Source organism: Hesperophylax consimilis, chromosome 3 (assembly GCF_061612785.1).
Source record: "Hesperophylax consimilis isolate HC1 chromosome 3, BYU_Hcon_1.0, whole genome shotgun sequence".
NCBI lineage: Eukaryota > Metazoa > Arthropoda > Insecta > Trichoptera > Limnephilidae > Hesperophylax > Hesperophylax consimilis.
The window spans coordinates 38,054,084-38,077,104 of NC_142838.1; the positions used below are offsets into that span (position 1 = coordinate 38,054,084).

At 32.7% G+C, this 23,021-nt stretch overlaps 1 protein-coding gene across 4 annotated transcripts in view; it reads left to right on the top strand.

Moving 5' to 3' along the window:
- Positions 1-554: 554 nt before the first annotated feature.
- Positions 555-23,021, top strand: part of Cda5 (Chitin deacetylase-like 5) — a 188,167-nt gene continuing 165,700 nt past the window's right edge. For all 4 annotated transcript variants that reach the window (XM_089650650.1, XM_089650648.1, XM_089650652.1 and 1 more), the window contains exon 1: positions 555-932. In XM_089650650.1, coding sequence (XP_089506776.1) covers positions 872-932 — 61 coding nt within the window. In that variant the 5' untranslated portion in view covers positions 555-871. The remainder of the gene's footprint in view (positions 933-23,021) is intronic.

Sequence of the window (23,021 nt, forward strand, 5' to 3'; positions counted from 1 at the left end):
TGCAAAAAAAAAACGAAAATGCGGTAGGCCTTTAATCTACACATTTAAATATTGCAAGGATATATTGATAAATCATACGACTGTCATTGCTCCCAGAACCAAATTTTCCTGTCCATCTAAAGGCTATACTGTCCAGACCTCCCACTACTCAATAAATGGAGCAATTTGGCAAAACAAGCGGAAAAGTTGTAAGTATTTTAGTTGATATTGCGAAAAGGGTCAAACTATTTGCACTCGCACTTAATTTTATTGGAGTAATGTTATGTACACATTTTACTAAGAACCAAGTTACTGTTTTGATTACCTTATACAAATTACAAGGTTCTTTATATTTCGGATTTAAAGCGTGGAATTTTTATTTTGGTCCACTTCATCAATGTGGCATTGTACTTGCTTCTAGCATACAGCGTTGGCTAGTGATTGGTTTTTCCTTTCTAGGCATTTGCTGTAATTTGTTGCGAACTTTCTTTTGAGGTTGTCTGAGCGAGGCCAGGTCCGCGGGGGAAGCACTCTCGAGCTGGCCGCAGCGGGAAGTTTCACTAGCTCGACCGCAGCCGAGCGGGCAGCCGACATCAGACGAACGCGCCTCGATTGCAAACGACGCGTTACATTTTCAAAAAAATAATCGAACGTGCTAATTTCAAATAACGAAGATTGCGGAAATCGATTTTTAAATAATGTGCATTATAAGAAACAAGTGTTAAATGAATAATATAATATTACTGGTGCAATTCTGATTTATTTTAATGCAATACAAAGTGAATATTTTGATTCTTGTGTGCATAAAGCGCACTTAGTTTTGGTATTATTTAGTGGCTGCCGCACTTAGCGAATTTGTGGATAACATTGGGACTTTCCTACGAAGAGCGGAATGATGGCGTGGACCATGCAGTGCTTTATTGCACTCGCAGCCATTCTGGCGACTATAACAGGTAACATTTTCTCTTATCATTGGCGTACGTGTTTGACTCAAAATCAGCCCTAATAGAAGGGTACGGTCTTTAATCACTAAACTTATTAAATAAAATAGCTCAAGTACCTACTTCACTGTAAAATATGTACGATTCTATTAATATTCAAAAAAAAATAGAAAGATAAAAAAGTGTAATGTTACATCACTAATTCACGTCGCTGAAGTGAGAAAAAAATCAAATATCTTATCATAAAATTAATAACAAAAGTATTTATTACGCGATGATTTCACGTTATTTTTCTGAAAACGTTCACTTGAAAGGCGAAACCGCATTTTTACAACAACATTTTTTTTTGTCTAAAAATTACAAAAAAACTGTTTCTGAAATAAAATAATGAAAAACATTTTGATTGTTAAGAATAAAAATTAACATAAAAACAAAATTTTTGAGTAATTATATAAAAGGTTCCTGCATATTTATATAAGTATTAAGTTAAAAATTAAACTAAGTATTTTGTTATTTTGTAAAAAAAATAAGCAAAAAAAAAATATTTGTAGGTAGGCCGTATTAATGTATTCATTCGATCTATTATTTCACTTCCTCCTCATTTTATTGCTTTGTATACTAAAAGTAAAAATATTCTAGGTGCATTATTTTATTTGCTGTTAATGTAAACATGAATAATGTTTCCGTACCGAAAGATTCATGTTGAAATTACACAGAATGGCAAACTGTGTTCGCTGAAAAGTCACTGCACAGAAAACGAAATGTAATACACATTAAAGCGCTCTGTGTTTTTACGGAACCGTGCATAATTTGACGATTAACTTATAATTGTTTCCGTATAGTACAGTATTCTTTTAAAATAAATGCATAATAAATGTTTATGCAAAATGTAATCGTGAATATCTCAAAGTTTATGTATTTAAAACAAGTGTTACGATTTCCTAACTTAAAGCTTTCGCTTTATTGACGATTGTGAAATGCGATGTGACATAAAATTATAAATGATAATTCTTGTTAGATTTCAATAATTTGTTGGTAATTTCCTATTTGCAATAGTAATTAGTAATGCGTTAAACAGGCTGACATTTTAATCAAGAATTAAAGGACGCTCTCAATGATTTCGCGAGAGTTATTCAAAGCTGGATGCATTAATGGATTTATCAATATCTCGTAGTTAGCTCATCTACGGAGTTTAATTTGATGTCGAAATAGTTTGTGAACTATTTGCAGCTATAATTTGATTACTCTAAGAAGCATATTTAAATCTAGAAATAATATTCTGACTTATAATTAAGACGTGATTAAATTGCTAAAGTGTGTAGATACTAAGAAAAAGTTTATTCGAGTAAATACAATTCGCTTGGTTAAAATGCTCTAAAATTTAATTAAAATGATGTTCAATAATCATATTAAGGATAACTGAGAGTATTACTTATAAGGATATCGAAGTTTTTTGCGGTTGGCAATCCTAAATAAACTGATTCATTGTTTTAAATTTTACGTTTGGGTTTTTCACTTAAAATAAGTCACCGATTTTCGCAATTTTGAAACTACGTGGGTTTTAAGTTTTATGAAATCGTTTAAAGCACCATAAAAATTGCCTAGTCATAGAAAATTAGCAAAACATTCTGCGGGATTAAAAAATAATACCCCTTTTCCGAAGGTTTTTCCTGTGCAGGGCAATATTGATTCTACGACCTAACCGCTCGGACAAGCACGAAACCCGCTCCGAAAAAAAATCCAATTCGATATTAGACTAGTATCAGCCGCGTTAATTGTTAATTATTACACACGATGAATTGGTCGTATGTAAGTTGAGTTAGTATGCGTACCACACTGTGCTCTGCACCTCGAGGCTACGTTCAATTCAACACTTTCTAGGTTGCAGAATTCTACACCGCGGGAGAAACTATTCCGACTTATTAAGGCTTTTTACTGCCGCAACAATCTGTTCTCATCGCAAATTTCGTCAACGAAACAGTATAATAACCTAAAATATTTGTCTAACAACTAGGTTATCAGTTTGTAGAACTGAACAAAATAACTTCGCGGTGAACGGTTAGAACTGTTGGTCGATCATAATTTTAATTTTGTCTCATTCATTTATGCTTTGCGATATTTTCCCTATTGAGATATTTGTTTATGTGTATAAAAAATAAAACTCTTTTTTTTCAACTTTCTATTTATTTTAAACTTAAATAAAAACGTTAAAAATAGTTAGATTCACGAGCTATACGATTATTTTTCTTACATGCTGTACGTTTTGTGTTCAACATCCGTGGATTCCAAAAGATAATTGATTTTATTATCTACACAACCTAAAATTGTTAAAATTCCTTGTGAGGCTTTTTACATTGTGAAAGGTTTAAAAAAGTATATTAAAAATTGTTAAAGCCCATTTCAACTTCAGGATCATAATTCAGTTGTCCGGGATCTTTTGTTACAAAATAAAAATAATTTTGTGTTCACTACTAAAACGTTATACATTCATACATAAATGGCTTTACTTTTTTAAAATCATTTTAAAATTAAATAACGTTCTTTATTTTTACTTAATTTGGGCAAAGTGTTTGGTATCTTCTCTCAAAAATGCAATTAGGTTCAATCAATGTATATGAATAGGTCACGTTAGAATGTATTTGTGTACACCGAAAGTTTAAAGTCATCGAAACGAAAGTTTAACAAAAATTCGAACTAGTTTGGAACACTCGCCCATAATTTTTCCCAAAGATATAGGTTTTTAGCAACGTTTATAGTTTATAAATTTTATTCACTCATGAATTTAATTTAATTATTTAGTAATTAACGCCCTTTTTCGGGGCTTTTACATAGGAATATTAAGAAATATACATTTTTTATTGTACATAACTGAATTGTTTCATTAACTATGTTTTATATTTGTAAAATAAATTGAAGATGTAAACTGACTTGGTCTAATTGTTTCCCTCCATAGTATTCTAGTATATTCTAGTATTCTGGGCAAAGAGGAATACACATGGTAGTTAGTCCCAGAATTTTTGCACTGAAATAAATCCTGGCTTCTAGTATTACGTTGTGGAATCCGGAAGCTTATCAATTCTAGCAATACTGGACTATCAACTCAATCATTTATAACTTTAAATAGAAATACTAAATCAGTTAAAATTCATAAAACTAATTCTTAATATTCGATAGCAGATTTATTTTTTCTAAGAATTGACAATTTAAAATGTCAGTTTACCAACTTGTAACCAGTTTTGACCTCCAAAACATATTTAATATATATCATTGATCTGACTATATTTATCCAATTGATATACAAAAAAAAAATTTCCTGGTTTTAAAAATGTAAGCAATTACATTTCTTATATATTACATATGGCGATTTTATTTGTCGAATCTCGAATCTCATGTGTGTGTTACATTGACTTAACAAAATTTCGCTTATTCGACATTGACCCTGAAAAAAAAACAGAATTAATATCGAGTCACTTTCGTTTCGTACCGAAGCCAATGCGTCTTGTGTTTACCGAAGTTTTTTGCCGGCGATGAGTGCTATAAAAGTGAAAATTATAATATTTATCGAGTATTATTTTTACGAATTAGAACACTTTCGTTCGGCACTTTTCGTTTCTTCGCCGCACACGATTTTTGGTGGTGCTTGTGTTGTTATAAAAAAACGCTGTCTCGATGCAAACCTGAATAAGTTGTCGAAGATATGCAATAAAAGTCATCCGAAAGTATTGGAAAGCTGAGAATAGTTTCATGTGTCACAAATTGTTATCAGTCATAAATCTTGTTTAAACCACTGTTAGTTTATAGGGAACACATATACTTAAAAACGGCTGTAAGTTTATAGGGAACACATATACTCAAAAACGGCTTTAGTTTATAGGGAACACATACACTTAAAAACGGCTGTAAGTTTATAGGAAACACTTATAGTTAAAAACGCCTGTTAGTTTATAGGGAACACATATTCTTAAAAACGGCTGTTAGTTTATAGGGAACACATATACTTATAAACGGCTGTAAGTTTATAAGGAACACATATACTAAAAACGGCTATAAGTTTATAGGGAACACATATACTCAAAAACGGCTTATGTTTAGAGGGAACACATACACTTAAAAATGGCTGTAAGTTTATAGGGAACACTTATACTTAAAAATGGCTGTTAGTTTATAGGGAACACATATACTTATAAACGGCTGTAATTTTATAAGGAACACATACCGGAAAACGGCTGTAAGTTAATAGGGAACTCATATGATTCTAAAATATGATTTACTTACATTAGTGCTTTATCTCTTCAGGCCTCTGGCATATTGATCGTTACATTCCTTAAAGATGCTGTCAGAACATCTGAGAATCGTGGGTATTTCTGCTTCACAGTAAAATCCAAATAAATGGGATATTTCTGCACGTATCAGAAAACGAAGAACTATTTTTGTAAGGTCGTGGTTTTAAAAATTGCTCATCTTAAGTGTTTCTTCTAAACACTGAACTAAAATTACTGATAACGATAAAAAATACTGTGTTTTTCAAACAAAAGTACTGTGAACATTACTGTCAACTCAATTTTTGTCGTTTTATGTACAAATAATCAGTAAAAAAATCACAAAGTTTCATGATGTTTGCTCAAATTGCGATCGGAGCTGTTGGTTCCTAGAAGTGTACATTTTAATTATTCTTTCGTTATTATCAATATTTCTTATTTATATTCAAATGTAAAAGTTTAGTTCTTATTTCAAACTAACGGTAAGGAAGACACAACGAGTTTTGTGAAATCGAAATCATATGAGCTGTTCCGAAAAGCGAACAAATTGACTCCACAGCTACCAGCTGTTTGTTCCTAAAACCGAACAAATTAGCCTGAGAGGTTAACATATATACATCTGTATAATTTAAAAAAGTGTTCCACTACTAAGTAATAATCTTCACATAATCCCAACCCCAAGTGGTTGTTGTCAGAACTAAACGGTCCCCTCAAATTTATTACCATTTCTAAAAACACGAAAATCTTATGTCCGCCTTTTTATAGTAATTTTATAACGATAGGTACATTTATTTGTGGGTACTGTTTTTCTAATTAAAACTTTTAAATATCCAATGAATGGTGCCCGTATTTTGCGTTTATATTTCCACAACAGCTTAATTATCTGTAATCTTATATTAATTCATGTTTATACACAACTTGGTAAAGCGGTTTTCCGTTTAATAATAAAGTATTTGTTATACAAATTCGATTAAAAATATTTGAAATATGAAGACGTTCTAGTGTTTACTTTGAAGATCAGAGAAAAATGAGGTGGTCTTCCGCAAAAACGTTTTCATAATATCTTTTTTTGCCTAGGTATCAATTCAAACAAGACGATTATCTAACGCAAATCACGTCATTATAATTTTTAATATCCTTGCACCATTCACATACGACACGTTTATCTTCGAGTATTATTAAAAGTTTTTCTATCAATTCATGTTGCATTGATTTTGCTTGTAAAACATGGCAATACCCAGTGATGTCACGTTTGAAAAAAATATTTCCCAAAGTTTTGGTGTTGTATCCTATGATGATTTTGGAGAGAATGCTCGTGATATAATGGACAGCTAAAAATATAATATAGAGTATAAAAGATGCTTGATATTTTAAGCAGGCTGTCACTTGAAAGCTTTTCCAGATATATTTTGAACATATTTGTTAACCAAATTGAAAATTTTACATTTGGAAACTCGATCTTATCGTTATTGGTGAATTGGAAAGCTTGAACGAAGATGAAGGTCACCGATACGAATTACTGTGTTTACAAGTATCCGAGACAAACTCTTTGCAAAGAGTTTAGCCTAGTTTATCAGGATAATTATTGACATTGACTATCATGATCTCTGCAATGGGAGACTGATACAACCAATCCATTTATGGAGTCGAGTTGAACAAAAATCTTATTTTTAAAGCTGAATTCTAGTTTTTTAAGGCGCAAAAGCGTTGAAACGATATACATTTTCGTTAATGCAGCTCGTAATATAAATTTAATCATAAGCTATAGTGCTGCAGAAGTGATAAGCCAATTGAATATACTAATTTAGGTTGTCGGTGCATGGATGTATGTGTGATTTGAAATTGTGCTCCTACGTATTGCGTAAAAGTTTTCAAGTTCAACCAACTTTTATTTTTCAAAAGTGGAACTAATAAGTATAAATCATATCACACAAGCGATAAAGTAGGTACCAAAATTATTTAATTAATGTACTAGCTGGCAGGTAAATTTTGATAAACATACTTTTATGAGAAATTTTAATCTCGGAAACACTGCAAATTGAAATAGATACAGTTGCTATTTGATCTCTCACAAGGATTAATATTAAAACATTTTAGAGATTTCTCTTATTTGTCAATAAAATATAATTATATTAAAAATCGCCGTCGTCCAGGGGTAAGGCTAAATAAGGGTTCAAATCTCGGCGTGCGCAAGTAAATTTCATAGTGTACTTGCGGCACGTTCCAGAGTGAAAGATAGTCTCGGTATCACATTGGTGTAAGACCACCATTCAAATTTGAAACGTTGCTCGAAATAGCTTTATCTATGTTTTGTGATCAGATCTGAGTGGCCAGATACTCCCCCACTTTCCTCTTACCCATTTACTTCCTCTCTTCACTACCTTCAGCCTCACCACATACAATCCAAAATGGAGATGCCATAGTCTCACTGGCTCCAGACGGTTTGTAGCAGTTGGGACAGTAACATTCACAATTATAATTCCTTTAATTATAACATGCAGTTATTTTTTACGCCCTTTATTGTTTGTTTCATATTTTTCAACTTTCAATAAGATTTTTTTTTTAATATTTTTGAAGAATCCGGGTGGCAACTGAACCAATTCAATTTATAATTGTGTGTTTCCAATTATTATTTAACATATTACGAATTCATACCAATGGTGGGCGGGATGTTGTAAAGTGAATGTTTTTCTGTTTATCTCCCACCAGGCCCACTGGGACACCTACGTACACTACATTGTTTATAATATACTAACAACCGTATATTTAAGTTAATTTAAATTATGAGACAGTTATTAATGAGTCATTAGCAAAGTTATAGATTTATTGACTATCATGGAGAAACGTGTACTTTGGACAGTTTCAAAATTGTAAATGGGAACAATATTAGCAAAAATAATTGCTACTTAATTAATGTTAAATAGTATTATAAATCTTTGTAGTGACACTTCATGTATTCCTTAAGCATCTGGTTTATGGGGTTAAATGATTAAAATTAATTATCGATTTGTAATTGCATAATATAAAATAAAACAAAAAATAAGTTTGTCTATGAAAAAAATCTTATAGGTTCAGTGGGTTGCCAAATTATTAGTTACACGTACGAAAATTACATTATCAGTTTGAAGCTGAAAACTATTTTTCAATAAGGGGTTTAATAATTTTGTTTATTTTTAGATAAATTGTATATTTCTTGTACAATTAAAAATAAATACTTTTATTTTAAATAATACGTATTTGAAAAAAAGCGCAATGCAAAATGTTTAGAAAAATCTCTAAAATTTTAGTAGAACCTCCTTTAGCATCGGTTGTAGTTACCACATTTCTACAAGACGACGTCTGGTTGGTCTAGAAGATGTACCAATTCCGGCTTCATTTATAATTTTCGTCCTTTGCACTCCTATCTAGCGCAAATCTTTAGTATATTTTTCCTGTTTTCCGGGAAAATTTCACGCATTTGTCGATCATTTCAAGGCGCAGTGAATCACTTTCTTCTTGAATTTTTAGTTCTCTAACTTTCTATAGGTATTTTGCATAAAATTAATAAGTTTATTAATATAATTAGCACTAAATTGATGCGTTCATTAAAAGCTGTTCATTCTTAAATAATAAGAAAAAAACTAATGTATATAATAATTTGGCCAACCACTGTAAGTTTTACGGTTGTATAATTTTTGTCGATGCTTAAAATTAAAGAAATGCCAGTTAATTTTTAGGTAACTGTTTTTATAACACATTTGAAACACGTAAACGTGTTTTAATAATTCCTACTACGCACTCCACGCAGTCTATGAAGTGTAATAACACCTAACCGTATTCCGCTCAGTAGAAAACGGAATAAATAATAACAAAGATTAACTATTCAATAAGGAAACTTGTGAAACTTTAACATGACCATTTTACTTATTAGTTAATACATACCCTTTCCGCGTACGCCAGTTAAAGCCTGCCGTATAACCGCTAAATATCAGTCGTAACAATAGGTAGTACGTTTAAACCACTACGTGGACTTGATAAAGCATTCCCTTTCACTATTTCGTTTCTCGGTAACGAGGAAAATCATTTCTTGCTAAGTGTCTTTAACTCTCGTTTTCATTGGGCTTGCTCAGTGGATGTGATTTTTATTGTACTGTTGGTCTAACAAAACACCGCTGTGCGGGCGACAATGTGATCAATGTATACAGTAACTGTTTTACAATGAACAGATTATTATGAAGTAGATGCGGTATCCAAATGTTAATTCCCTGAACACCATTAATGTTGATGGTATGAAGAGTCAAAACTTTTCAGTATCGCCCCTGAGAAAATCCACCATTTAGAATCGTTTATTTATTTTACTCTAAACTCTATGTCATCATTCGGGATGCCGTGTGGAAGTTTTTTAAGTAAATTGAAGAGAGGAAGTTCTGAAAATTAAACAATGTATGAGGGGTGGGTATCTGGGGGTCGGTCAGTGTGTCCAGGAATGACATATAAATTATCGAGAGAGTCCGGCTGAAGACGTCAAAGGGATTCGGCCCGCTACGCAGCTGGTGGGCAGACGCCTCAGGCAACAAGACTTCGACAAACCCCACCACATGTAGTAAATCACTTGTGGTACTATAGCAGAGGTGGTAGTTATCCAATGAATGGTTCTGGAGAGGCGGTACACGTACCCGCCTCCAAAATTGAATTGATAGTTTTAGCCATATTTAGTGGCCAGATCTGAATAGCAGTACTTCCCAAATATCGTACGTATCTCTTTCTCTTTCCCATTTCCTTAGTCTCACAAAATACGGGATTCCTTAGACCCACTTACTCCGGACAGTTGGGAGCAGTTAGGACTATTGTCTTTCCGTAACCAATGTTATGGTTTTCACATTTCTCGAAATGGTTTGAAAGTGACATGTCCAATTCAATTTCTACCAAAGCTAATTTTTCTGAATTGTGGTCTCCTACCATGGCGATACTGAGAATATGTATATCTACCTCTCCTTAACGGGCTATAAATAGAATAAATATATATTTCGACAGGTCGGTGGCCGAGTTGACATCGCGATTGGGTCTCACTCGGGCGTAGTGTGTTCAATTCCTCGGCTGGCTAAGTCCTCCATCACAACACAAGCAGCATTTTCAGCTTACTGTGGTGGTAGTAGGAGATTTTCAAATATTGTCAGGTTATTCGTAACCCGGGAATGTTTGTCTAAAAAAATAAAAAAATATTTTAAGGAATTAATGTTTTATTACTATTATCTGAGCTTTTCCGAGAACAAATGATAATTTATATATCTTGCAAAACTTTTTAATATCAGTGCTAAATGTTTCGCTAGGAGGCGTCACGGTTGGGTTGTAAAAGGTTCCGGGTTCAATATTTCTGTATGTTACGTCCAATATCTTAGAAAATCGATAAAAATTTATTTTATTTCAAAATTATTGTTTTAAAAGCAAAAAAAAATGGTTTTAGATATTTAAAAAAAATGAATTGCTCTTACCAGTTTCCCACACATTTAGCATCGCTTCATAGTAAAAAAGATCTAATTTTGTCACCATGATAGGTATAAATAATTAGGTAATTCGCGTTCAATTCAACTAGAGAAAAGAAAGGTCCGTCGACTCGCTAGAAGTAACCGTATAACTTGTGCAATATGCAGGGGTAACGAAGGTCGAGTCCGCGGACTTCAATATGGGAAATTCCTCCAGAGGCCTCGATGTACGAAGCAGTGAATCATATAGAACACGACGTGCCTTGCTCGGATACGTTATTATGATTCAACGCGCCACAGCGGGAGGTTTTCCGAATAGAAGTTTCTCCATACATTATTATTCAAACGGAAATATTATTATCCTGTTTGTTTTTTTATTATTATTGAGTCCTCCTCCTCCTCCCTGAGTAAAATTTGCGAACAGCCTTGCAGTGGATATTCAGAGCAGAAGTGTATAGTGGGCATTTTACACGATGCTTTTTTCATGTCGATCTCCATATAGAAACTGTATTGAGACCCATACGCAAAATCTTTGCTTTACACGAAGATCATTTTCATACGTACGATTTCATACAGATAGTTACCACTAGAGAAGAAATTCTATTTCGGGACGACACTAAATCGTCAAAAATGGCAACACTTTAAACATAAACATAGATCACACCGAACAGTAATACATGTTCCCAATCAGTAATAAACAAATGTTATTGCTATTTTTTCATCAAAATTTTAAATATTAAACTAAATCTACATGCAATATTTTCATATAATATAGCTAACTAAAACAATGACATTCAACAGACGTCAAGTAATGTCCGCCATCTTAAACGGAACTAAAATCTTTACCAAAATAGAACCCGACCCTTTTTTCATTTCAAATCAATATCAAAAGACGACCCATATAAAAGTTGGACGGAAAAAAGCATCGTATGAGACGCTCAGAAGGCTGTCGAAAACACTGGATTGCTAATACTATATAACGATATACTATTAGCCATTGGAATCTATGAAGGTGTTGGCAGATTAAAAAAATAGTAATATTTAAAAACAAGCCATTAGTTGATACCTACGAACTGGTGAATAGTTTCGGACATAGACATCTCTTCATCACGGAAAAGATGCCCCAAATGTAAGGCTATAACAATAGTGTTACTATGTCCTGTAATGCCCTGATGAAGACACTCTGGTTCGAAATCATGCGATAAATTCAAAAAAATTGTAATTTGTCCCAAGCTTTAACCGATTAAATGCATCGTTGGACCTGTAATGGCATGCAAATTTCAAACATTATCTAATTATATTAAAACAGTGGGCGATGCTAGGCCCAGCAGGCGGCATTGGGATTAGCAAAGTTTGGTAGCTCTGTTTGTCTGGAAGTTGTGATATTGATCCTTGGTTTGATAGACTTAAAAGATTTGGTTTTAGAACTAACATTGATAAATATAAATTAATCGCTTTCATGCAATATCCTATTTTGAAAATGACTCGACAAAGTAAACTAGTAGTTCTGTGAACCGTAGACTTCACGTAGAACACGCGGAACAAGAAGGTACTATCAAACACGGCTACCATCTTGAAAAGATTGACCGGACACGGATCACAAAAACATATTTACAGACAGACGAAATGCGAAGTGGACGAGTCAAAGAAGGACTTCGCCATATTCAGTCATATATACGGAGTAGACACATTCCAACGTTTAATACATTTTGTGCGTGAATATGAATTGCAATTTTTTGTATATTTATTTATACAGGACCTTCCGCGTTCAATGTAAAATGGTCTGAGATATTTCAGGCATTTTAAAATAAAACATACCATAAAACCTTAGTAATTTTTACTTAGTGTCTAAATATACAATATTGTTCATGTTTTTCATAGCAGCTGCTTTGACAAAATATTTCTATTTTGGAAAACTTCTACTAGCGGTATCTGTTTAAAAATACAGACTTGTCATTGAATTTAACGAACATAATAACAAGTTTTCCTTTAAAATGAACTCGAAGACCTTCGCATTTTATTATGACGCACGGCGGAGGTCGATTGGTCTGAAAGTTATTTAATATATTATTTTTAAATACTTAAAGAAATTTATATTTATTTCTTTGTTTGCACCACTTGTAAAAATGTATTTATTCAAAACACTATCTGTATAATCCCCTATTAACCAATAAGAATATTTAAATGCAGTATTTCCTGGTAACATTTATATTTTAAATACTTATTAAATTGCATCGAAATTGGTTCACTATGTGTATTTCATTCGTATTAGAACACGTCGTGTGTTCTAATATTCACCTGCTAAGTGGAAAGACTTACAGGTATTCAAATCACGGACAGTTAAATTATGATTTCAAATACTAATTCGGTAGGATTGTTATTATGTCTCGCTTGTCTGTTTTTAGTATGTTAAAGCAATCTTCAAAGCTTTGAAAACATAAATAAAGGTAAAGATAAACCTACTTATAAAATTTAAAAATAAATAAATAATTTGACGGCCTCCGTCGCCGAGGGGTAAGGCTCTCGACTAGCAAGCTGGATGTCGCGGTTTTGAATCCCGGTGTGCTAAAGTTAATTATTTTACAAATTATTCATTTAAAATAATAAATAGTATATTTGCGGCACGTTCCAGAGTACAAGATAATCTCTGTATCGCCCTGGTGTAAGACCACCATTCAGAATTGAAACGCTTTTTGAAATGGCTTTGGCCGTGTTTGGTGACCAGATCTGAATATCCGGGTACTTCCCCACTTTCCTCTTCCCCATATCCTTTCCTTCCCTCTATTTTCAGCCTCACAACATACCCTTATTGGGGATGCCTTAGTCTCACTGGCTCTAGAAGTTGGAAAGCAGTTGGGGCTCTTGTGCGGTTTCACATAAAAAAAACAGTGATTAATATGGTTATAAGAACGTTCAACCATTAAGCATGATCATATGTCTTTTAATTAACATTAATTATTCGTTCATCCATTTTTAATCGGCTTCAGCATATCTCATTAGATTCCCCACCCTGCTACCCTCAACTTAGAGCATAGGGTTGGTATCCTTTACTAGGTTTCAGCCTCCCCCTTGCGTTGTTCCAGATATTAATCAGCGTAACTTCTGCAGGCATTACAGCAAAAGACTTTCAGCCAACATATTCTTAGTCTTCCTTCCAAAAATTGCACAACAACTTCCGTCCCCATGAAAAGGTGTGTCTTCTTCTATGTATAGAATTTTTCATTCTTCTTCTATATTTCAACATCTGTTGTTTTACGGTGTGTTGTAAATCCTGGCACCCATACCCATTCTCCATTGAGGTATCACATTTCAGCAATACCTATCAGCCACCAACCAGATTCAACACGTCTATCGAATTTCAAGACCATGTCGCGTTTCGCCACCGCGTTGCTTGGGCCAAAATATGCGAAGGTGATGCAAATTCCGTAAAAAGTTAGCTTTGTGAAATGGCCGATTGCATTTCGTTTGGTCAGGTTGCATATCGGAGTTACCCAATCTGACCTAAAACAGGGGATATTTAGTTTCTATAATGCCGTTTGATTACACCAGTTAAGGAAATGTTATTCATTTTCATCGAGTATCCTGTTTCGAAGAATCGTTCAAAATCATCGGTCCGTACAATAACACTTTTGTCTAAAAACCTAAATATCTTACATACCAAGCCCTCGAGAATTACACTACTACTATTGTGTGAAAATGCATGCACGTGTATGGTTACCTATAATTAAATGTTTAGTCTAACCCTAAACACAACCTAAACCAATGAAGTAACTTTGTTCTTAATGAGATATACGTAAGCATTTGAAGTAAGTCTATGAAACACTTATTATTTGTAATTTTTGGCTGAAAAATATTCTGAATGCTTTCACTAATTTGAAATTGATGTAGTTTAGAATTGAATGCTGTTTTAAGACAATCATTTTTATAATTAACAAAGATAGAGTGTGCTGAAGTAGACATTTTCGTCGATAATTTATACGGATTCAGAAAAAAAATGTCCTGCTATTGCTAAAAAACATGTAAGATTTATTGGGCTAATTATATTAAGTATTATTTGTGTATTTCTTTGTGTCTCTTTTGTCTCTTGTTGACTCTTTACGTATTATTTATCATTTGACAGAGTTTTTATATAATTTTGTAATTTTATCTAGATTTTGTGTATCCTTGGTCTGAGAAGTTTATTGTAATCTTATTTACTTATTTGTATTACCAGAGTTTTTTTTAACTGGATTGTTCTCACATAAGTGGCAACACAGTATAAATAAATCGCACTGTGCAAAAATATTTATTCAACTATTGAAACAAGCCACTTGATGTGTGTCACAACATAGTGGAATATTAAATTGTGTACGTACAACAAATGAGCAGCTAACATATATTAAAGAAGAACACCATCTATTCAATTTAACTTGTCTTTTTTACTACACGTTTTATTAGGTAAATTAGGGGTTAAGGATGTTGAAATGGTCAGTTGTGATTGACATTGAAGGTATTTCTTATAAAAAGATCGTTTACAAGCATTTTGAAAATTAAATCACTATAATCAAAACAAAAGAAATTTCTATCAAAAACCAAGGTTCTACGAAATAAGAGCCGGATGCAATCTTCAATGTTTGAAAGCTATAAGAAATATCGTAAATTCTATAGATATATCTGGCTATCTGTGATATCTGACAGTTCACTTTCTCGAAGTAGAAACTGCGGCAGTACTAAATCATTGAATATTTCAAGATCTATAAATACGTTGTTCTCTTTTTCTTTTTCAAATCTAATACTACCACATTGAAATGCACTAAGACACATTGTCTAACGGTTTAAATCTAATACTACCATATTCAAATTCACTGAGACACATTGTCTAATGGTTTAAATCTAATACTACCTTATTGAAATGCACTAAGACACTTTGTCTAATGGTTTAAATCTAATATACCATATCCAAATGCACTAAAACACACTGTATAATGTTGTTTTAAATCTTGTTAAAATTTTAATAAAAAAGTTGTAGGTAACCGGGTTCATTTTCCACTGTGAAACTGTACAAAGAAATGAACTTATTGGTAATTAGAAAATTGTATGAATACAACATACGCCTTTTGAAATACAAAATGGACTAATACAAACCAATGCAACAATTATAAAAAGTCATAAGTAAACGAACACTATACAAGACAACATAATAAATTGTACACCAACACAGTACAATATAAGACTGAAAATAGTAAGAGAAGCATAGGCCACGAGGGCATCCAAATTTACCATCTATTTCCCGATAGCCTGAAAACTGAGAATCGAATAGATAAATTTAAAAAAAAACAACTGTTCAATCTTAAGTTAAGTGAACAAAATTATAATGTCCTCTAATGTGGAATAAATGTTATGATAAGATATTATGTATTATTGTTCTGTTATGTAAAATTATTAATATTATTCCATTATATGTATATCTTGTATTGACGTGGTTAGAAAGAGAAATATTTATATTTCTTTAACTGAGTGTAATATATTTAAACGAAAAAAATCTTTAAAAAAACTCACAACATCCAAAAAAAGAACCAATAAAGCATTTTTCGGAAGGACAGTGTTAAAAAACACATATTAATGCAAGCAAACATAATGCACAAATCAACAATGCACACGGTTAACCTGTTTATTATGGCGAGACACGTTCGATACAAATTAGATGTTTGCAATACATATATACCTAAGTATGTTTTTTAATTGCTTCATTTGCCTGCCTTTGAAAAATTTTCGACAAAACAAACTAGGTATATTATTTAGGAACATTTTCAAAGCCATAAATATTAAAGTTATGCGTTCACAAGACGGTAAAAGAGGACATTATTTATTATGGACGGGATGTCGTTTAGTAAAATAGTAAGAATAAAATCTCGTAATAATTATTTATATATTTTTGGCTCGGGGCAAGCGTGATTTACATGACAAATGTCAGAACTAACACTCTTCTCGATTATTTAATATTTGGTAAATACCACCATCTATCTAACACCCACTCTATATTCAAGGATGTTCGCTTTTCTGATAAATTAAATATTTAGCCAAACGCCGCTAATCATTCAAAATGGAGGAAACCAGTCAGCCTACTCGAATTTCACAGAATTATGTTAACAAAGTGCAATCTAACGGTTTTTTTTATACAGCTTCATGATCCTCAGGTACGAATCAAGAGGTCACGGGTTCAAAACCTGGCGTGTAAAAGAATATTTAAATTAGTTGTATTAAAAAACATTAATTGTAAACACAGTATAAGATATTAAAAAAAGCACGAGATATTCCGAATTCTCGACAAATAGTTCCAATTTTGAAAATGCCAATCATAATAATTTTCTGTTAGAGACAGATATAACAGACGCTTTTCTGAATTCTTCAAGCAATCAGTTCTAATTTTGAAAACGGCACATAAATTTAAATCAAATATATGTATATACTCGTATAGGTATATACGTTCCAAAGTGGTAAACACTCTCAATATCGCCCAGGCCTTCGATTCTGGAGTTAAACGATCAATCGTTTTCGTATGCGCCGTCTTCGAGTGAAAAACTACTAGTCGTCGCGACTAACTTTTTCGAATGTTTCAATTTTACGTATTCTTGAGCGTCGAACGATCGAAGTTGGTAGAAGAGATGATTATATTGGCAGCCCTGTGAATATTGTCTATGTTCCTGATGTTTTTGGGATTTCTATGGTTTGACTGTCAAACAGACAACAGTTATTCGTTATTCAAAACAGAAATGGCTGCGGGACATATTACAAATTGCCAAAATCAACTCTTAATTGAGCTCTTAAGCTCCGATAAAGACTTAGTAAGTAGGAAATTTTCACCCACTTTTACATTTGCGGAATCCGCGCGGTAAAACAAAAATTGACAGCTAGACTAGATTTTGACAGTCAATTCCATAGAAACACCAACAACCTACCACTCGCTGCCCTGTTTCTACTGGTTATACCCAGTAGTTGTTGTGTGGAATGACTTTTGACGTTTGGCGTCGAAGAATGTACCTTCGACCAATTTCGGGAATAGCAACGACGACCAACGTACGTACTTTCGACGGCGATTACGAGCGCCCTCGATTCAGGAATAGAGCCCCAGCTTTTGGAATCGATACGTTTCATGGAATGGCGTCAACTGAGTTTGGTGACCAGATCTGAATTTCCTTCTTCCCCACTATTTTTTACTAATGCTGGTTATATTGTATCCACTGTGCTACTAGGCCTGAACTATCATAATTACGAATAGATTCCAAGAAGAGTTAGTCCCTAACTAGGAGAGATATATATAGGTGGATACTTCTGTTTCTCCTCCCATTCCCTTCAGCCTCAAAATACACACCAATTGGTGATGCCATAGTCCCACTGACTTCTAGCGAACAAGAATTCTTGGGTGGAATATAAATAAATAACACTTGTACCGGAAGAAACCCTGCTTCTTCAAATTGATTTATTTGGAAACACCAATGACCTCACTAACGACAGTCAAAGTTAAATAAAATAACGCTTAAGTAAGGAAAAACCATTAATTACTCGAAAATCAACAAGAGTATTAGTGATAAGAACAAAAGCAATTATAAACAAAATGCTCCAGAAGTCGAAACAACTGTTATAAAATAATAATTATACAGCAGAACTTCTTTACAAAGACACTTTTTTAAATTCTAAAAATCCTCAAATTAAAATGAAGTTCTACAAAATCAACTTCAAATCAATAAAAAACAAAAATAAAAAAACATTGCCACGTTTGCGTTAAGGTGGGTCTACAGCGACAATATTTCCACAAACATTTAACAATATGTTTGTGCAAACATGAAACATTGTTGCAGGGCCACAATGTTTTTGTTTTCTGTGGCCGATGAAAACAAAAAACCTTGTGACCCATACACAATGTTTTTGTTTTTATCCAATGTTTTGAAAACATTTGGTTGCTGGAAACACTTATATATTTCTCGCTCAACATATTTTATTTCAGACGAAAATACGAACGATTTTTTTTTTACCAAATGCGTTGCGTGTATGAATAAAAATTAATTCACATAATACACCTGATTATGTAAAATATTATTATCTAAATAATGATTGTTTGATTATTTTTTGTTTGTCGCTTCGTTCTTCGTTATGCTTGATTCCCGCTAAGTTGAATTAGAACGTCAAACGAAACGAATCTTCGACTCTTATCCGCATTCCCACATTGCATAGTTGGATACCTTCAATGTTGTGCTCATGAAAAAAATCATTAGTGAATGCACCGTCACACGATTCTTATTGGTATTTTTGATATGAAGAGGTACTATTAGCTTTTGCAAAGTATTTTATGACATTGTCAAGAATACTAGTATCGTGAAAAATCAGGACATATTATGTTAGTAAATCTAATTAGTTAGTGAATAACGCTTTCAAGAAAACGGAGAAAGCGCAGACACTTGAAAAATCACGAAATCTAGCTTTGCATGTCAAGATTTCAAATATAGAATTAAAATAATTTTCTTAAAAAAAACATTATATGAAAGGGTGGGTACTTTTATCACTTGTCTGAATTCTTGAAAATGACACTTTAATTCAAAACAAATCCAAGTTCATTGAACCAGAGTTACATTCACTCACAGACAGACCTGCACTCGCAATCAGTATGTTTGATTCACTGAAGTTTGTATTTTAATCTCTTTAATAAATGATGTTGTTTGTTTATTTATTGTTATTAAGTTTAATTTGTAGAACTCCATTTTATTTTTTATTTTTTATATATTCAATAATATTGTTATTGGGTTTATAAAAACAGTTTATTTTTAAACAAGTTCTGCTGTGTAATTATTATTACGCGTGACAGCTGTTTCGCCCTCTGAAGATGTTGTTTGTCCTTAAATAGCCCTTTGCTTATATTAAAATTTTACTGTAATATTCGGATGGCGGAATAATAGCCAATAAGCTGTAATTCAAAAAATGTATTATCTCGGATGATAAAATTGACTTGAGTTTATTTTTTTGTTTTAGCACTTTGTTTTATTAATTTGTTAGTCAAATCTCAGCTAGAAAAATAGAAAATTGTTTTTTTTTTATTTTTATTTATTTTTATTTTATTTTTATTTTTATATATATACAATAATATTATTATTGGGTTTATAAAAACAGTTTATTTTTAAACAAGTTCTGCTGTGTAATTATTATTACGCGTGACAGCTGTTTCGCCCTCTGAAGGCATTATCAAACTGTCAACAACAACAACATTATCAAACTGACAATTTGATAATGCCTTCAGAGGGCGAAACAGCTGTCACGAGTAATAATAATTACACAGCAGAACTTGTTTAAAAATAAACTGTTTTTATAAACCCAATAATAATATTATTGTATATATAAAAAAATAAAAAAATAAAATGGAGTTCTACAAATTAAACTTAATAACAATAAATATAGAAAATTGTAGTGAATCTAGAGACGGTTTCACAAACATAATATTAAAATAAATTATATTTTTTGTGTGCGTAGCAGGCGTGGTTCTAACGGCCATATATCACAGAACCGTAACTTTTCTCCTAAGAATTAAAGCGACGATGCTTGTTACCATTTGCATACAATCAACAATATTAATGCAATGCGGCAGTATAGTATTTTACCCACCGGATGATAAGAGATAAAATGCGGGGAGAAGTGAAGTCGAAACTTCTTCTCGTGGCTGACATGGTGGGAGATTATCTGGGACGTACGCTATGGAGTTTCTATTCCAACAGAGCTACAGCTAATAGGTGGTGTTTCTACTCGTATTAACATTTTGCACTTGCGAGAGGAGAGAAAAACCTCGTGTGCTATGAGAACGTATTCGTCTGCAGCAGGTATTGGCAGATCACTTCCCGAGAGCATTGCAGTCAGTGGACAGTGACGAGTACTATTATTACTAAGAAATGTTGATACGTTTTCTTAAAGATGAAAGAAAAATCATTATTTTAAAGATCATTGTTAAATATTTGATCTAAAATGCTTAGGTTATCGGCACCATGAAACTTTTGATCTAGTGTTTTCTGAAACCTGATTTTATTTATCAGTTTGATACGAAAGGTTCAGGTTATCGGTAAGATAATTTAGAATATCCGAGAGCATTATGACAACCAGTAAACAGTGACTAGTACTATTATTATTATAAAGATTCTTTTTGAAAATAACAGAGGGCGCCACTTTCGTCTACAACAATCAAAACTGTACAGTCATTCAGATATGTTGATACGTTTTATCAAATATTAAAGAAAATTCATAATTTTTAAGAGTAAAATTAACTTTAGATCTAAAAATTATCAGTACCATGAATCTTATGTTCTAGTGTTATCTGAAACCTGATTTTAAAATACAGGGTTTTCCAATAAGAGTTGTTATTTTGATATTCAATCGTAAAAGATCACTGGTTTCGTTGCTTGTGTGGCACGTAGCGCCGTCTTGTTGAAAGTAAACGTTTTCCAGATCAATACCATCCAATTCCGGCCTTAAAAAATCATTAATCATCTCTCGATAGCCATTCACCGTAACTGTTGCTCCAGCCTCATTTTCGAAAAAGTAAGGTCCAATGACTCCGCCGGACCATAAACCGCACCAAACAGTCACACGTTGAGGATAGAGAGGCTTTTCAACAATAATTCTTGGGTTTTCCGAGCCCCAGATGCGGCAATTTTGCTTGTTGACGAAGCCACCGAGGTGGAAATGGGCCTCATCACTCAAGATGATTTGCATTTGATTCACTCAAGTGAATTTTAATAATTTCAATGCGTTGTTGAAGCGTGTATCGTTCCATTTTTATTAATGGCGTAGTTTTTACTTGTCAAATGTCAAAAAATGACAGCTTCAATAGTAACATCTACCGAAATAGTGGGCTATTTAAAATAACACCTCTTACTGGAAAACCCTGTTCTTTATATTGAAGAGTAACGTTCTTAGTTTTACATTAATGGTTCAGGTTATCAGGAGCATGAAACTTTAGTGTTATCATTTTTAGTGTTTCTCATAATTTAATAATTTAATTAACATTCTAATTGGTTGACCCGAAAATAATTCGCAATCTCTAATGTCATCAACATCATCGTCAGCCGCTTTAGGTTAGGTTGGGTTAGTGTTGATTTAATGCCTTCTCTTTGGTTTACAAGTATTTCCTGTCAATAGCAACCATGATCTACCTTGTACCGACGCCTATTTGATATTATCGTTAGACCACTGAGTCTTAAAATAATAGTAGATCAATTTATAACACATTCAATAGGTTAAAAAATTGGTCAAATATTTTTAGTCTAAACGAATATATTAATTTAATTTTGGTACTAGGCTTTTACCTTAATACATTTTACCTATCTATCGTTTCCAGATAAAGTAAGGATTGTTTCGCAAGATTTGAGCAATTCATCAAATTTTAAAGTTAATTTTCAAGTTATTTTATTATTTTAGTTCTGTAAAATAACTAATACTGATATAAAAACAGAACTTGAAAAATTAGCGTTGAAAATTGATGAATTGTTAAAATGATGTGAAACAACCCGTCCTTAGTGTTTGAGAAATGCGATTGTATATTATCTTTATCATATTATAATTATTCTAGCTTCTTTTCCAATTGGAGGTTGGCAATATCGAGATATGGCATAGTTACATATGAGTTATTGAATTCCAAAAACATTGAAATTGATATTAATTAAAAGCTTACGGCTTTTTAGAGATAGAGCCTGATCAAAATGATATTTTCAAAGGTTGGGACGTACAAAAAATCAATTCTTATAAAATTAGTTTATCGCTGCATATGATTATCATAAATCTGATGCAACCGACTAATTACATACATTTGGCGTGTTCGGGAAACCAAATGGCGCAAAGGACGTGTGTTATATTTCATGCAATAAATAACTAGTTGCAAACATGAACCGGTCAACTCAATTCGCCCCACTTGAAGTGCAAAAATTGACCAAACTCGTTTTTTAACTTGCTTGAACGCTTACTGAAAATGACTTCGGTGTATTGGAAAGTGGTACACGGCGCCTAATAATATTGAAAAATGAATTATAATATAACAAGCCTGCACTGATCGATTGGCTGCCGAAATATACTTAAAGAGAAAACATTATTATATCGCGAGATTTTCAGTCTCGTAGGATGTCTATTACAACACGGAGAAAATTGAACCTGCTAAAAAAGTGACAGCATAAGAACTTACTTAAAAAATATTAGTCATTCAGAATATATAGAGAACACGTATTGTTTTTCCTAATATATATCATGATGGAATGCTACAGAATAAGTATATCAGTACTTGCATGAACATTTGCTTTTGACTGATACTCTGTTAGGAACTTTTTCAATTCATTCGTTATAGGCCAGCAGTTCCATTTTTAACAGATAAACGA